The sequence below is a fragment of the Cryptotermes secundus genome, unplaced genomic scaffold, assembly GCF_002891405.2.
Source record: "Cryptotermes secundus unplaced genomic scaffold, Csec_1.0 scaffold333, whole genome shotgun sequence".
Classification (NCBI taxonomy): Eukaryota; Metazoa; Arthropoda; class Insecta; order Blattodea; family Kalotermitidae; genus Cryptotermes; species Cryptotermes secundus.
The window spans coordinates 558,984-576,821 of NW_019742965.1; the positions used below are offsets into that span (position 1 = coordinate 558,984).

The 17,838-nt window shown below is 36.2% G+C and overlaps 1 protein-coding gene across 2 annotated transcripts; it reads left to right on the forward strand.

The window, feature by feature from the left end:
* The first annotated feature begins 238 nt into the window (after nucleotides 1-238).
* Nucleotides 239-17,609, forward strand: LOC111873449 (glutamate receptor 1-like). 2 transcript variants are annotated; one of them, XM_023868182.2, is made up of 8 exons: nucleotides 239-349; nucleotides 2,484-2,568; nucleotides 4,562-4,748; nucleotides 5,647-5,795; nucleotides 8,284-8,713; nucleotides 10,759-11,045; nucleotides 11,869-12,258; nucleotides 13,574-17,609. In XM_023868182.2, exons 1-8 carry the CDS (start codon nucleotides 298-300, stop codon nucleotides 14,259-14,261), a joined length of 2,268 nt encoding a protein of 755 aa, XP_023723950.1. In that variant the 5' UTR covers nucleotides 239-297; the 3' UTR covers nucleotides 14,262-17,609. The 2 variants fall into 2 exon arrangements, with proteins under 2 accessions (XP_023723950.1, XP_033610990.1); XM_033755099.1 differs by lacking the exon at nucleotides 239-349 and having other exon boundaries at nucleotides 2,211-2,568.
* The last annotated feature ends 229 nt before the right edge of the window (nucleotides 17,610-17,838 follow it).

A 17,838-nucleotide genomic window follows, 5' to 3' on the forward strand; every position in this document is an offset into this window, starting at 1 on the left:
AGGCAGAATTAATTTGTCAATGACACAAAACCTGATTGTAGCAGCATGGCTTACATAACCTGGAACCTGGATAGCCCCTAAAAATGCACTGTAATAGTGCGAAACATGTTTAAAAAATCTGACTAGTGGAAACAACTGATGTAGTGTACTGTGATAGTAAATAACATCTGGAATTAACTTTGTCTATAAGCTGTACAACTCACAACCTCCACAACACCAACAGCCGCCACATTGAAAGGCACCAAAATATGAAGCTGGCACAGATTACAGGCTTACTAGTCTCTAGTCTCTCACCGAATGAGACCTCCTGAGGCTCCTGAGTTTCTTGCATGGACGGAACATTCAATTTGTAATTATTGTTAAATATCTTGGTGTAATCTTCGATAAGAAAATTACATGGAGACGACAGATGTAAAAGATCGAGGCTAAGGCCCTCAGAACTTTTATTACAAGATATTCCTTATTCAAAAGTGAGCGATTAGGCGCTAACATTAAAGTGACCTTCCACAAAGCTCTCATTAGATATGTAACGACTTTTGTTTGTCCCGATTGGGAATTTGTGGCAGATGTCCATCTAATGAAATTGAAGCGCCCTCGAAACAAGGTACTCCGCACCATTGGCAATTTTCCAAGGCGCACACCGGTTCACGAAATGCACATGGCTTTCCAGTTGCCCTACGTTTGTGACTATGGAACATTATGCAGGCAACAAGTAGAAGTCATTCTACATCATGAGAAAGAAAATGTTCGCAATATTGGGCATGGCTAAGCCTGGCGTAGAAGGCGTAAGAGGTTTAAACTTGGCGGCGGTCAGGCATACGACCGTTCAAATGACTAGAATGCCGTTGTAGCGGAAGCTAGTAGAAATTAGGACATAAGGTGCTGTACTGAGCCTTGATTGACATAGGCCCTGTATATCTTGTATATACATTTATTAACATGTATAAAATGTAAATATTTCTTAGATTGTAACAAATGACTTGTGGGAAACATTCCACAATGCATAAGAGATAACTCCTGCAGTACACCAAAAACAGGCAATATTTATAGATCGCTTGCAGCCTGGCTCTTTGGACACCAACATAAGCGCTATCCAAAATGTGCTTGGTGCGATCATCTTGGAATGTGCTGAAAATTGCAAGTCTGCAAAGGCAGAAAAGCCCAATGCTTCTCCCACCTACCAGGCCACCAAGAGTTTGGCTGCAGAAGATTTGGCAAGCCTAGTGAAACAAAATAGAAAGTGTTAAAGTTTACCATGTTAGTGAAGTTCAGTACGAAGCTCATTTGTTGCTCTGCATGTAGTCATTGGTAGTCTGACGTGTGTGAGAACATCTGAAGATCCAGGTCTGATTCTTTGGTTTGAATGCTTTGTTTTATCGGTTTTCACTTTTGATGCCATATGTTTCACATAGTCCCATTGGAAATGGTGTAGAGGAGTAGACTGCAGGATTAAGATGACGAAGGCTTTAAACCTCCTTACACTGGGAGATGCTGATTTAAACCTTTTAGTCTTTAGCTATTAGTCTTTTTAGAGGGGACTGGAACTTCATCTATTAATACAGAAATTTCAACATGTTAAAAAATCGTTCATGAAAGTCTGAAATGAGCATTGTTTATTATGGTGTATTGGAAGAGGCAATTCAGAACCTTACCAATCAAGCAAACAAGCATGCTGGGTTCTACTTGCTTCTTGCCTATTTCCTTGCTTGGCTTATTCTTTGAACCTGATGAGGGAGTCAATTCATTCCTCTGAAACACTGGTAAATTTCTACCATACTGCATGATGTGACATCCCAGTAGTGCTTTTCGGGACTGACATTAAACTACAATAACAACACAAGTAAATTTTCACAGTTGCTAATGCATTTCATTTTAATTCAATGCAAAGCACGTATCTTCCAAATTTGTTATTTTGGTTTTGTATTCTTAATTGGTGTTGTTGAAGATACAAACACAGATACTGCCCAGAGTCAGAAATTAATTTCTCTAGGTAGCTGTTTATTATTTGTTACTCAAAAAATGTTTCAAACATAACATATGTATCTTAAGTCAATGAGTTTTATATTTTATGTCTACACATTTTTGTAACAAAGAGCCATATTTTAGAAGACTGAGATGTTCGTAACCCCTTCAGTATTGAGAATAAGCAAGGAGATTACTTTTCTATTTCTATTAATGACCTTCTCTGAATATAAATGAAATAGCAGCTTTCCATAATGAGACACTGTATATTAATAATTTGTTTCACATGCTGCTTGTACTCTTTGAAATATTAAAACCTCATCAAGGTATCATCAATATAAAATGAATCCAGTAATTGTATTATTCCTAGGCGATGACCTTTATTAAGAATGCAAATTAGGAATATTCTGTAGAGCCATGAAGAACTTAAAAAAAAAATTAGTAGTCATTGTAGTTGTCTTGTGCCATGTTTCACAAATATAGGACCATATTCATTTCATTACTTTGTCTTTTGTTAACAGTTAATCAAAATTTACACATAACTGGTGCTTCAGGAGTGGAAAGAGCTGTAAGAATAAAGAAAGAGACCATTTTGTCAAACAAAAGGTAAAAATTATTATGTTCAAGTATTCAAATAGGGAATATGTTTGTCAAAATGTTCAAGCATGCTCATTGTTTAGGAAAGGAGAGTCCAGTACTAACAGATTTAGATAAAAATGCTAGATATAATGCACAAGGGGGCATGCAATAGCATAATTGGTTGAGGCACTATGCTACAAGCCGGAAGGTCATGGGTTCGAGTCCTGGTGGGGTGGATTTTTTTCAATTTACCTAATCCTTCCAGCCGCACCATGGCCTTGGGGTCGACTCAGCTTCTAATAAAAATGAGTACCAGGAATCTTCCTGGGGGGTAAAGGGCGGCTGGCACGTAAGGCTGACAACCTTACTGCCATCTGTGAGCTGATTGTCTAGAGAAAATGTGGGAGCCTTGATGCCTCACAACCCTATGGGCCTTCATGGCCCATTACAGGGATAGCTTTAAACTTTTTATATAATGCGCAATTTAATCCAATACCACCAAAGGAACGGAGGTAATTATTAACAGGTGTGAACGGCTGAAGAACAAGATCTGTTCCTAGTAGTACTAAACGATGAAAATATTGATCCTAGAAATCTAGAAGAACTACTGAAAACACTAACACAATCAAAGAAGTACTAGGTTTAGATGCATTTAATATGGAAGTGCTGAAATAGCCCCCCCCCAATTATTAACACAGTTATGTGAATTAATAAATATGCTTTGGAGAACTGGCCATGTGCCTGAAAATGAAACATAGCTGCAGGTCTCTCTATGTATAAGAAAGGAAGCAAAGATGACTGTAATAACTATTGATTTATAAGCCTCTTAAATTCTCGTTATAAAATACATTCTAAAATATTTGCCAGACAGTAATGTCATGAGCATAGGAAGCTGAAGAACCTTCACTGTTAGAAGCCGTTGCTAGAGAACAGCTGTTGAAGACACAGCAGGCTGTAAAAAGCCTTAGTGGGTGCAGTGGTGATCTGTGAATTGTGGAGATTAGCAGTGGTGCTGTAATTGTAGTTTGGAGCCGCGTATACAAGTGATCAATAAACGTAAAATACAATCCCTACCCTGTCTATAATCACACATAAATGTGTAATAGTATAAAGAAAACATTGATATGCCCGCCAAGTTAGGCATTAATTTATAATAATAACTGGTAAAATTGTAGATATAGTTACTAACTACCCACCAAAGTGTGTGATATGCCACACTTTTGAGATTATGTATGAAACACCCAGATTATTTTACATGGAAAATTTTAGGAAAGAAGCCTATGATTTTAGTTAGCATTTTCCAAGCAAAATATTATGTATTGTACTCCAGAAAATACCGTACATTGAAACTGTTAAGTATAGAAACATCTGAACTAAATTAAACCAATCCAAACCAGACGTAATGCTGTGTTGGATTTGAGCTTCTCACAGTAATGACTGTGAATGTAATGATGTATAGCCTGATAAAAGAGTCCACAGTGTTCCTCCAAAATGTCAATGGACTTCTACTGAAGTATGTAGCATTGAATTCCAGAAGATAGTACTCTTCAGATCTAAGGATGATCAAAATATTGCAAACACAAACACTCCTAAACTAATGAACGTAATTTCTATGGTGACTGGTAACTTACATCCTATTTTAAGATTGCTGACTATTACTGTAATATTTACAATGCCATCGTACAGAGATTAGTATTCACGCTTTATATTTAGGAGCTACATGGTTTGAATCTTGCCTGGGAGGCCAGCTGCCCTTACTAAGATTATTCATTGGATTTCCTCAAGTCCAACAAGTAAACGTTGGGATCATGTCTTAAAGTATCCTGTTATTGCTCCTATTCATATCCTATGAAACTTATCATTAAATAAACCAAGAACCAATTCATTCTGCAGTGTATGCATTTTGTCTGGCATACAAGAGTTCAGCAGACATGATTAGGTAAGCAGTATGTGGAACAGAAACTTATTCTACAAGTCTACACAATAATTTATGTAATTTATTCATTTTCCTTGTTTGTAGTACAACGAAACTTTACAACATTGTAAAGCAAGTTGACTATAATGAGGATCTGGAGCACCTTATAATTGATATTGTCACAGAGATGCTTGGGGAGCTCAACTGTTTGGCTATCATCAATGATAACAATCAACAAGATATTTTTGGAGGCCGTTTCTTCAAAAGTCTTGGAAGCATCCCTTATTATAAGGTATTTAATTACTGTATATAAAGTGACCATCTTATGACCTGTCATTCATATTACTTTTGGGTGCTATAATATATAAATTTAATGAGAATAAAAGAGCAATGAAGTGGAACAGAAATGAAGTAGAAGAATGGTTTATGTCTTATTTTTAGATGTAGTCAGTAAAAAGGTAAAAGGTACAGTTATCCCTGTAACAAGCTGTGGAGGACCATACGGTTGTGAGATGTCAAGGTTCCCACATTTTCTAGATATTCAGCTCACAGATGGCAGTGAGGTTGTCTGCCTTACATGCTGACTGCCCTTTAGCCCCAGGAATATTCTTGATACTCATTTCAGCTAGAGGCTGGGTCGACCCCAGGGCCATAGTGCGGCTGAGAGGAATAGGTCAATTGAAAAATATCAATGACCTCATAGGTGCTTGTAGCACAATGCCTCAACCAACTACACTACTGCGTTAGGCAAATAGATATCAGAATGTCCAGAGATCATACTTTGAGACATAAGCTACAATATAATATACCAGATGAGCTGTAAAAATCATGAGGCTTGTCATATATCTTATATTTATAACTTTTTTCATTACTATTTTGCTAAAATTTTCTGAGCATTTTGTTTTCTAACATAGTTTATATTTTCACCTTGAATAAAGAAATCATACTTGACTACAGTTTCTTTCTTCATTTAATAATGTATAAAGTACTGTTTCTGTCATTGATGATGAAAGTGATGATGAGTAAACAGTGACACAATTTAGTAGAATTAAAGGATAAAGGGACAGAGGACAGACAAGCACTTCAGCTCCAACTAGATATTTTATGTTGCGTTATCCATAAAGATTATCTAGAAGCTTCTAATGTAGCTTACTCTGGAGTCTATGTGATTAAACTATCTACTTTTACAGGTGCTTGTGGAAGATAAAGAAGATTTGCAGAGTCCAAACTACAGAACGCTTTCTGTAATTTTGCATGTCAAAAGAGCTGGCTGTGAAGCTTATATTTTGTTGATTTCTAATGGAGGGAAAGTATCACGATTCCTCATATTTGGAGACAGGTATTTTGAATTAGATCATGTGTATTTCGTTTACATGAACAATTGACAGATATCAGGTAAGAGAGGGCATTTTGACAGAATATTGGAATTCTACTATAAAATGATATTTAATGTAAGGGGACAGATGGATCTGAAACTGAAAAATCACATTTTTAAGTATTAGGACTATTTGATCTGTTATCTGTATCTCAAAACAGAATGTTTTGTACTGAAAGTTGTTAAATAAATTTAAGTTTGGTGTATGACAGTCTAATCAGCCTTAAGTAAACTTCATAGAAATTCTAAAAAACTGCACATCATACAAATAATTGTATAATACAATAATACAAAATAATCTCATTAAGATGTACAACTTCTATTTGAGACATTTTTGGGTATGATGAATATTTACTGAAATAGAAGTAAAAATTATTTCTGACTTTGAGCAGTGTTATCTATAGCACAATTAGATTTGTGTTAGTAATAAAATTAGATCTTTGATAATGAAATACTATACATAAAATATTGAAAGACAACTAGAAAAACCTTTACAATCTTACTGTAATAGAATATGAAGAAAACTTGCATAAAATATTCATATCAATAAAATATTGCAAAAGGTTAGATTATCAGTGTCATGGTCATATATTTAAGACCCATTACACAGTGCTTTCCCACTTTTTTAAATTTAAGATAAGACAGTATCTTAACTTTTAGCACAACATTTGCCAATATTATCAGTGAATACTGTTCTCTTCAAATTTCCAGAATTAAAGAGATCAAAATAACTTTTAACACCTATATTCTTCTAGAACTGAGAAGAGTTAATTATGCATTTATTAAGATACTGTAATGAATCTGATCAACACGTTGTCAGGCACCAGCTCTGGTCCAGCACGCAACAATAGAGGAAGCTGTGTTTTCTGTAGACCTGACCAACATGCCAATAGACTGGCTGGATAGCAATCACTTGAATCACTTGATATGTGTTTACTGTAAGTCCATGTCTGTTCTGCAGCTATATAGGTAAGAGTAACAGAATTCGTTCGAGGGAATTACAAGTGGTAGTAGTGGCTGAAGCATGCACACAAGAGTATAGCATAAGCTGCAGGAGTACAGCAAGTAAGCAGTAAGCTCAAAGAGTACAGAAGAGTACAGGAAGTCAGCCTGTGAAGATTTAATGTGTGATTTGAAGACTTAATGTGTGGTATAGTGCAGTGGTATTGGAAGTGTATGATTTAGGGAGACATTTATAGTTCCTGTATTATAAACCTGTGAAGACTAGTGGAGATAGACTGAAGAGAGTAGTGTGGAGTGCTTTGTAGTGTGAAAATCAGGAACAGTGTTATAATTAACTGTAGTTACAACCTGTAGGTTGTTAATACATCCAATTACCAATCTGAACCCCATCTTTAGTAACTGATACATGTGACAATATATTGTCTTGCAGCCATTTGATTTGACTAGCTAAACATTAATCATGAGAAGAATTTTCCATTCTGCCTCCCTTCCCATCTTCTCTACAAACATTGAAATCAGTGCATATACTGTTAATCTCTTTTAGATGTAGACTTCACTAATTTTAAGATGATGTTTAATTATTGCAAACATATGTGGAGGGCATCATATAAAAAGATCTCAACACTTCTGCAACTTACTGATAATTTATTTAAGTCTCCATAAAGTCTGAGTCAGGCTGTGTATTTTGTTTATGAATGGATGTACGAGTATTATAATTCGTCTTTACTCTGAAAGTATACTCTTTCTCTGATATGCTGTGGCTGTCAGTATTCATAAGACTGTTCCAACTAGAGGTTCTGTCATTACTAAAAAAGTTTTTTGGGTAGTTTGTTCTCTGAAAGTATTGAACAGATTTGACTGAAAGTTGGTACTGAAGATCTATCTTGAATACTGCAAGCGAACAAGTTAATTAAATTTGGGTTTGTGTCTGTCAAAACTTTTAAGTTTCATGCAGTAAAAATGAAACATCATACATTTTCTTACATAAAAATATACTATATCATAAATGTCTACATACATAAAAATGTTTCAGTACGGTGAATATTTAATGATATGCAAGGAAAAGTAATATCTGAAACTCTACAGTGAAATATCTTTATAGTGATTAGCTTTGTAATAATATATTTATACTGCATAAATGAACATTAAGGCTAATGACATGTAAAATAGGAAAACATGAATGATATTGAGGTTCTCATGGCAGTGATTATTAAAGTTCTGGTCTTCTGGGTTGTGACAGCATGTTGCGTGAAAGAAAGTTACCAAAATTTCAGAGAATGTCAGATCCAAGAAGACCATAACGTTAAAGGAAAAAACATATTTAGAAAATATGTATCTGCTCCACTTGATTACATCTTTCCACTCTTCCCACTGTATATTGATTAACTTGAGGGCCAATATGTTTTAGAATATGAATTAAAGGTATGCAATAATTTATGAGAAACTTAATTATGTTTTCATTAATGATTGTTTCTGAATATTATTACAGACACAGAGTACTTGACACAAGAGCCAAGTTCATTTTACTGTATGACAACCGATTATTCCACCCCAATCTACATTATCTCTGGAAAAAAATTGTGAATGTCGTATTCTTGCGCCAGCATAGAAGACATCATACATCTGTTCTCATAGGACACCAGGTTATCCGTTCATGGTATGATATCAGTACGGTACCTTTTCCATCACCCATCCATAAAACTTTTATCCCTCATCACCTGGACACGTGGCATCATGGGAAATTCCATTCTGGGGCTGATCTGTTTAGAGAGAAGACCTTGGACCTGAGAGGACAACAGCTCAAGGTTGTTACTTTCCAGCATATACCAGCAAGCACCAAGTTGGCAACCCCTCCCCTTAGGATGGATGGCACAGTGGAAGGCAGTGGTTCCGTTATCTTTGGGGGACTTGAGATAGAGGTATATGTCAGCAGTTCTCAAAAATAGTTGGAAACTGGAACAAGAACATTTGTTTTTCATTTATTGCATTTCTTGCACAGACCATTTTATAATTTTATATCACAAAGCTACCCAAAAATATAAACATGTAGAGTGTGTATATAAGTCGTTATAATTACACATTGCTATGTATATAATTAATTGATCTAAGTTTATAAACTATATAGATAAGAGTACCTGTATCTAGTTACAAAAGCATTACTACAACATGTTTCATTTTGGATAAACTCATGATAGAGCTGCAGCATTGTGCATGGGTGATCATCACATTGCATGGACATTTCTAAATTAATTGTTATACAGTTTTATTCAAATTTATTTCTTTCATTTTCAGAAAATGTAATTCGTTAGAAAGTGTATCATAACATTAGGAGCAGAATAAACTTGCTAGACATTGTAGTGTAGTGGTTTACAGTTTTGATATCGTAGTATTAAAAGAAGGAACAGAATTTTCTGGATGAACCTCACACATTTATTTGCACCACAGTAATATTACTTAAAGAGTATGCAGCAAAATAACAACATTATAATGTAAATACTTATATAAAAACAGGTTTGAATTCTTGTTTGGAACATGGCCAAGCTATACTCAAAAGATCTATCCATATTTGACATTCATTACTAATTATCAGTCAAATGTTCCTACCTGGACTGTAAAACTTCATTCAAGAAAGATGCAGATCCAATACATAATAATACACCGGAATCAGCACAATCACAGTCACCTTTCCTGCAGTAGAACACTGTTTTTTTTCTTTGACATTTTGCACAAATGACAATGCTCTGTTCTTTTGGGCAAATGCATGGACTGCTGGTCAGCCCCTTAGGACACCATGCACTTAGTATTCTCTTCATGAGGAAGAAGAGTGAGATCCCCAACCAGCTGTTCCCTGGATTCCAGGTGGGTCATATTTCTTCCATACGACTTGTAGTCGATGTGAGAATTTAATGTGGTGAGATGTAACAAGCCGAAGTCTTTTGTCAATTTCCAGGTTATTTTGCTTATGGTGTGTCTATTGTTCATTCTGTAAATTAGAAAAGCAGGAAATATGTGGAGATTACAGTCTTTGATGACCAAAGACTTCACAGCTTTCTCAGCTGTCTTGAGTATTCCCTTGGAATGTGCATGTTGGAAGGGACAAATACTTTTTGTTCGTCCTCCCAATGATGTGTATGGTTGAAACATTATAATTAAATAAACTAAGAATCACTCATCTAGAATAGATCAGTAGCAGCAGATAACAATACTTGTTTGGAACGTTTTTTCAGCAGCAAATAATAATTACCATGGTAACGAGCAGATATCTACATGTAAAAACTCAACTCTGCCGAGCAGTCTAAGGCATGCACTGTCTTCGCTTGCTCGGAAGCCGGGATCATGGGTTCGAATCCCACTTAGGGCATGGATGTTTGTGTGCGTTTTTCTGTGTTTGTCTACAGGTAGAGGCCTTGAAACTAGCTGATCACTCGCCCAAGGAGTCCTACCGTATGTGTAAGATCTAGTAAACCGAAGTGAAATGGAGAGTTTCATGGAGGTAGGCCTAGGCCCAAATTGTGGCTGTAGCGCCACAGGAAAAAAAAAAAACTAAACTCTGGATTAAATAAATATGATTATATTTCCTGCATAAATTCCATAGTAAAATTTATCATTAAAATTGAATTTTGGTTAAAATTTGGCATCATAAAACTAGCTACTTCATGTAAAGACCTAAATACATGTTTTTATAAAAGTTAATTTGTTTGCTCAGAGTTTGGCAGGATGCCAAGTCAGAGTGAAGAACTGAGGTTTTGATAATATGTCATTTTCCTTGGACATATCACATGTCTCAGGAATGGTGACAGATAAGTGTAAGCACTGATGGAACCATGCATGACAAGAGGAAACCAAAGTACTTAGGGAAAATACTGCCTTTTCCATTGTTTTGTAGACAGTGACTATGAAATACTGAATGTGCATGAAACATGTCTAAAACATTATGCACTTTTCATCTTTGTCTGTCTCTCAGGTACTAAGGACACTTGCAACTGTAATGAATTTCCATCCAGATGTGTATGAAGCAGAAAATGCAGATGTGGAACAATGGGGCCGCAAACAGCTGAATGGCTCATACTCAGGCCTGCTGGGAGAAGTGATGAGCGGAGAGGCTGATGTTGCACTGGGCAATTTATATTACATACCATATTATTTGGAACTCATGGATCTCACCATCCCTTACACCACACAGTGCCTCACTTTTCTCACCCCAGAATCACTCACTGACAATTCTTGGATGACACTGATTCTGCCTTTCAGGTAACACTCAGATGGCAGGTAATTGTTTATGAAAGTGGCAGTAAACTTGATTCATTAATTCATTCTTAGGTTAACCCTTTCTGTGCTGAGGTATTCAGCATAAAGGCATTCTTCTTTTATATATGTTCATGGTAATTTGTGAAGAAAATTTGTGGAAGGGTGCATGTATTATTTTGAAGGATCAGGAAATGGTGAAAATATAAAATGCTTCCTGTGCAAAGAAAAACGTAAGAAGGCAGTTAATAATGCTGTCACAGCAGAAATTCACTTCAGCACCAAAATTACAGAATATATAATTTTCCTTATCACAGGATATATAACTAAAAGGATCATGACACTGGCTGTCATCTGACATTTAATTAAACTGGCCGCCTCTGTGGTCTAGTGGTCAGAGTTCCTGCCTACAGATCCAGAGTTGCCAGGTTCGATTCCTGGTGCTACCAGTTTTTCTGAGAAATCTGGAATGGGGTCCACTGAGCCTCATGATGATAACTGAGGAGCTATTTGAAGGAAATGGCAGCTCTGGTCTAGAAAACCGAGATCAACGGCCATGGCGATCTGTTGTGCTGACCACGTGACACCCTCTATCCTCAAAGTTGGCACTAACTTCCCAACAAGCAGCGGTCGCTCAGTCGGTATAGTTCGCTTGCAGACTACATGCCAGGGAGTTTTTTTATTAATGCCATTCTATGAAGTTTTTGTATAAAAGAACATTACACTATCATAAAGCAGACTGCTGACTACCAGAGTTAACAAAGAAAAAGTATATTCTTCACCCATACCATCTTACCACTTCATCTTGTACTGCTTTGTGTTCATTCAGGCCTGTGATGTGGGCTGCAGTGCTTGTGGCTATGATTTTGGCTGGATTTGTGTTTTATGCTCTGGCCAGCTATCACCACCACATTGTGTCTACAGTGGATGTGCAGACACATGATATCGTCATGGTACAGGGAAGAGGAAGAGCGAATGACAGCAAAATGGTACATGTACATGAAGAGGGGAAGGAAACTGGTAAAGGTCTTTATTTGTTCAGTGAGTTAGAAAATGGAATTTTATACACATATGGTATGCTCCTACTGATTTCCCTCCCAAAGCTTCCATCAGGCTGGTCGCTCCGGGTCCTGACTGGATGTTGGTGGATCTACTGCATTCTCCTGGTGGTTGCTTATCGAGCAAGCATGACTGCAATTCTCACTAACCCAACTCCCAGGTGTGTAATCTTTGTCATGGAAGAGCTATGCCATTCATTGTTTAAGCGTAGGTCTGTTCTTACCTTTCAATTTCATTTCTTTCAAATGCAGCCCACCTTGACCTTAAGTATCTGAATAATAAATACACTACAACCTCTTTTAACTGGTCATGCTGGCCATGGCTATTAATCCCCATATTATTTTGACTGAATAGTCCCACTGCATGTGAAATCACACTCCGTTTTGGATACACGATGTTTTAACACCGGTCTCACAGTGAAAACAGAGATTTAAGAAATTAATGTCTTACGATCAAATTGGGGTTTAAAGATAAAACAGAATATATTTATATATGCAGAGATGAAGTGTTACATGACTGTCTAAATTCTGAGTAATCGCCACAATTTCATATATTTTGAGGTTCTGCCATGGATTGGACTTCCTTGGAAATAAAATACTTCTGAGTGACAAATCCAGAGAAGTGAGATTTGATGTTTTCACAGTGGTAGATATTAAGATTATAGGTCCTAGGAGATGTGACATCTTGTAACCTGATATCCATTTCCATGGTTTCATTCTGAAAGTTCCTCTAGTGTTGATACCTATGTAGCAAACTACATAGCATCACATCCCGAAAGACTTTATCTTAACATAGAGTTGGACAGGGAACTACTCAACACATTTTCAGGGTTGGAGATTATTTTTGTGAACCTCTCTATAAACAATAAAGAAAATGCTGTGGCTCAACAATTTATGTTGTTATATTCAGATCAACTGTATCTCAGTATAAGGGATTCTGCTGTAACAATATATGAAGTAATTTAAAACAAATTAAAACAAAAAACTGGATGTCACAGTAAGAGCTTTTGAATTGACTGAGGCAGCCCAAGACAACAGGTTAATGGTGGGCTTTTAATTAGTGGGTTGTTGGTAACAAATTTTAGTAAATCTCCCTTTACCAAACTTCAAGAAAATTAATTTAACAGTTCTCTTGTTGTTACATGCATACAGGTGAACAGATATGACAAAGCAAACAGATGCATTTTAACATGTCATTGTGAATTTGACAAACCTTCTCAAGTAAGAAGTACTGAAATTAAATATCACCTGCTTCCCTTTTTAAGTATCAGGCATAACAGATGCTTAAATTAACATGTCTGATAGTGTTAGGATACGGTAAATTTAAATCATGGAGCACATGATCAAACATGAAGCAAGAAACATATGGAGAATTTATAGAAGAGTTTAGAGAAAAGACAAGGGTGAAGAATACAGTGTTCTTAGATTTTACTTATCAGATTATTAATATGTTATAGATGTATATGTATTTCAAAGGGTCACCATAGACACGCTGGATCAGTTGGTAGACCACCACATTACCTGTGGAGGCTGGGGTGAAGATATAAAGCAATTCTTTCTTACTTCACTGGACACTTCTGGACAAAAAATTGGACTCAAGTTTGAAGTCATCTATGACTCTGATCTTGCAGTGGAAAGAGTGGCTAAAGGAGAGTTTGCTTACTACGAAAATATTTATTTTTTACAATACTTACGTGTTAGAAGACAACTTGCACTGAAACAAGCTGAAACTAAGAAAGACGTCAACTACTATCAAGAATCAAAAGAACGGAACCTCCATATCATGCATGACTGTGTAATTCACATGCCTATATCAATTGGCCTTCAGAAAAATTCACCCTTGAAGACTCACATGGATAGATTCTTGCGTTGCATTGTTGAAGCAGGTCTTGTCAAGAAATGGCTCAACGATGTGATGCTTAATATCACGTCAGCAGATAACACACCAAAAGAGGAAGATAGCAACAAACCTCTCATGAACCTCCACAAACTTTACGGGGCTTTTGTGGCCCTTGGTGTGGGATACTTCATAAGCATATGTGCCCTCACTGGGGAAAATATACACTGGCAATGTGTTGTAAAGAAAAGTTCAATATATGATAAATATGCCATCAATATTTATTATGATCATAAAAAGTCTTTAAAAATGCTTAAAAATAATTAGTAAGTCTGCCATAAATAATATTTCTGTAGAAATCATTGCTATAATTCAGTGTGTTGCCTATATTGAATAATCCATACAGCCAGGTGTCCAGAAATACTTAAATCTACTAGTCACTATACAAAATGCATGTGGTTCAAGCTAGTCAGTTTATTACATTTCTGGCAACCTGCATATGAGAATAGCATGTTAAAAGAACGATGATGGCCCATTTTTCTTCAAAACATTTCAAAATACTTTCATGGTTTTATATGGGTAGACTAATTCACTCTGTAATGTGTGGAATATGACAGAAATTAAAATCTTTATGAACTCCGTCAATTCTTGGCATCTGTTAATTCTTTATCCAGACCTATTTTGTGGCAAGAAATTCCCATGATGCTACTAAATAGCACTATTGTTGCAGTATGTCACTGTCGTCATTGTCATCATTATCTATTGACATCTGCACCAGTGTCGGTTTTCTTGTCATAAGGCCTGCTTGTTTTTCTGTCCTTCCATAAATATTCTTCTTGTACCTGTGTCCTCATTCCCTGTTCTCAATTGTATATCTTCCCTCACTTTGTTTCTCAAAGTTTCCTTTGGTCTCCCAAGCACTTATTTATTCAACATCTTTATCCTTGATATACTCAGAGAAATGCTGTTGTCATTCAAGTTTAACACATACCTGTGCCATGGTATCAATTTCACCAACTTTTCTAGTATATTTTTGCTTTCAGATCTTGACTAATGTCTTCATTTCAGACCATCCACTCTGATGGAAACATGAATGAATAATGATGGTAATTATTAATTAAATATACATGAACAAGATATTTAATTTTAGGTTTTATGATTTTAATAAACTGAAGGTTATCAAACAGAAGCAAAATAAAACAGGATAAGTAATTTTTGGCTACAATGTTTGGATAAAAGTTGGTAATGAAACAAACTATTTGTGATCTTTTTGGTGTTTCTGCTTTGGTATGTACTCCACATATTTATTTCCTCCTCTATTCTGAAATATTCCACTTTAGTTCGCACATATAACACATTGCTTTTCTGTTCTATTCTACTGTGCATATAAGGTTCATTCAAAAAGTACTGTAATGTATAGACCCATTTCTAAGTAATCTGTAAACAGCAACCTTTTCTGGGCAATGGTTCAGTAAACACATTCCTGCGGCAACGAATATTTATGCAACAACAGAGTTACTGTTGGAAATGGGATGTTTTCTATGTGCTCTGTGCTGAGATGTTATAACCAGAACAGCTAGAGCAGTGAGTTCTGTACAGTAGTATTAGCCAACAGGCAATGGCATAAGCGCAAAAGCTGAATAATCAACATTGTTGAGAGCTGTTATCAAGCAACCACCCTGGAAAACTATAAAAGATTGAGGCTTTGCACGTGCTGTAGTGGTTTGTAAAGTGTGCAATCAGTGATGGCACTGTAACTGCTTGCAGTTCTGAGTTGTGGGGGTATAAGTGATCACTAGATCAATTCAACAACATAAAGGCTGTCTCCATACTATGTGGCAGTATGTTCTGAATGTACCTGGCAAAGGCTGGCTAGTTTGTTCCATTCTGTCTGTTTTTACAGTTCCTGGTGCAAATAACCTTAACCATCGATCACAATATGGAGACAATCTGAGGCATTTCCTGCTATGAATTTTACTACTGAAGAATGCTGTGCAGTCATCAGATTCCCTTTTAGCCTTGAAGAGTACAGTCTTCTGGATTGTAACATTATGTAGTTTGGAGACAGGTCCATGTTTTGGAAGAACATCCTGTCACTGGTCAATAACTAGATACAGTTTGGATTGATGACTGAATTTAATGGACACCTATTACTCTTAAATACATATAACTGCAACACTTTTTTACTTTCCTTCACAATCTGTAAATAGCTACAGCACATCCCAAGTCTTTCTGGTCATTGCTTGGTTATGGTCTCCAGTAACAGGAATTATCTCCAATGATTCTGTGCTTGATGGCTCCTGTTCTCTGTGATGCTTCTCTGACTCCAATATTCTGGCTGTAGCTGTCATCTTGCAATATCATCTCCAGCTTCAGGACTGAAGAGTAAGCCAAACTCAAAACCAAGTGAGCAGGCAGAAATGCTTACTCTTTCACCCTGAAGATGGAAGTGATGTGAGCCTCTGAAATACTGGGCTGTCTCCAAATTGAACTGCCATTAGAGACTCAAATCCAACACTGTTTTAGCATTACTCTCCTGAATTGGTACTGTCTGATTTTTCACTGTTTTATGAAATAAGATTCAATTCAAGCACCCTATATCATTCAATGTAAAAGTATACTGGGATAAAACTTACCAATGGGGCAACATTTTATTACAAGAATTTCTAAAATGTTTGTTAAGTTCTGCACCAATGGGAAAATTTGTATACCGAGAGGAGACTACACTGAAAAGTGAACAAAATGTATGTTCAACAGTAAAATGGAGCTTAGTTTTAGAATACATCTTGTATATCTCATTCTTACTCATGTAATGCTGCCTTTGACATACACTTTCTTACAGCCTCCACACACAGTCCGCATTGTGATTTACTACCATTAAATGTGATATATATATATATGTTACATACATATGTTTCATACTTGTACTACACAACGGTATGTTATAAAAATGACTTTTGCATAACACAACATTTAAAAGCCTAAACAGAATCGGAAAATTAAATCCAAACATTACATTTTTAAACGTTTATTCTTTTGCCCAAAATTTCAAATGTATCACTCCCCTGTGTTACAATTAAGCACAGGGGGAGGGCGAGGAAACAAATGAATATAGGAATGTATAACTCAAACAGTTTTGCTATATGCCTGTGTAAATGAACACAGTCAAGGACTTGGAGGAAAAGTACTCATTAGTAACAGTTCACTCACATAAACGTGGTCCACTAAATTTGTAGGCTAGCCATATTATCTCTTCATTCACCCATTATAAGTTGTTATTATTTCTACTATTAATTAGTTCACATACTTTCAACAGTTAGATTTAATATTATCAGGCAGTACATAACTATATGATTGCTCCTGTTTTTTTAAATACCCTTCCCACTCAACAAGTGTAAAAATTACATCACAACAAAGTCATTCACAACTTAATGTCTTAACTTCAGAATTTCTGAAGTAATTCCCAGACAGAAATCTCATATAAACGCAGGTCTGATTCTCAATGGTTATGGATTTCGCATTACTGGAATGTCCAAGCAAATATTTATGTATGCAGTTTCAATTCCTGACTTTACATAACTGTTCAAAATGACCATCCTCAGCCTCAGTTCTTACTCTGACGTGTCTTGTGAATTGTATGTGTAGCTTTCATCACTTCCTTAGAACTGTCCTTAACTGAAGTTGCAGCACCCAAAATGTGAAGTAGTAATGCATCCACTGTCTCCACTTTTGCTGGTACACTAGATCTTTCATGTGCCCCCACAGATAAAAAACAAAGGGGGATGAAGTCTGGAGATGTGGGTGGCCAATATTGTGGATCACCACAGGATTCCTCAATTTAGAATTTGCTGGTATTCAGCAGCATATGTAATCCCACTATAAAACCTTTAAATGTACATCAACT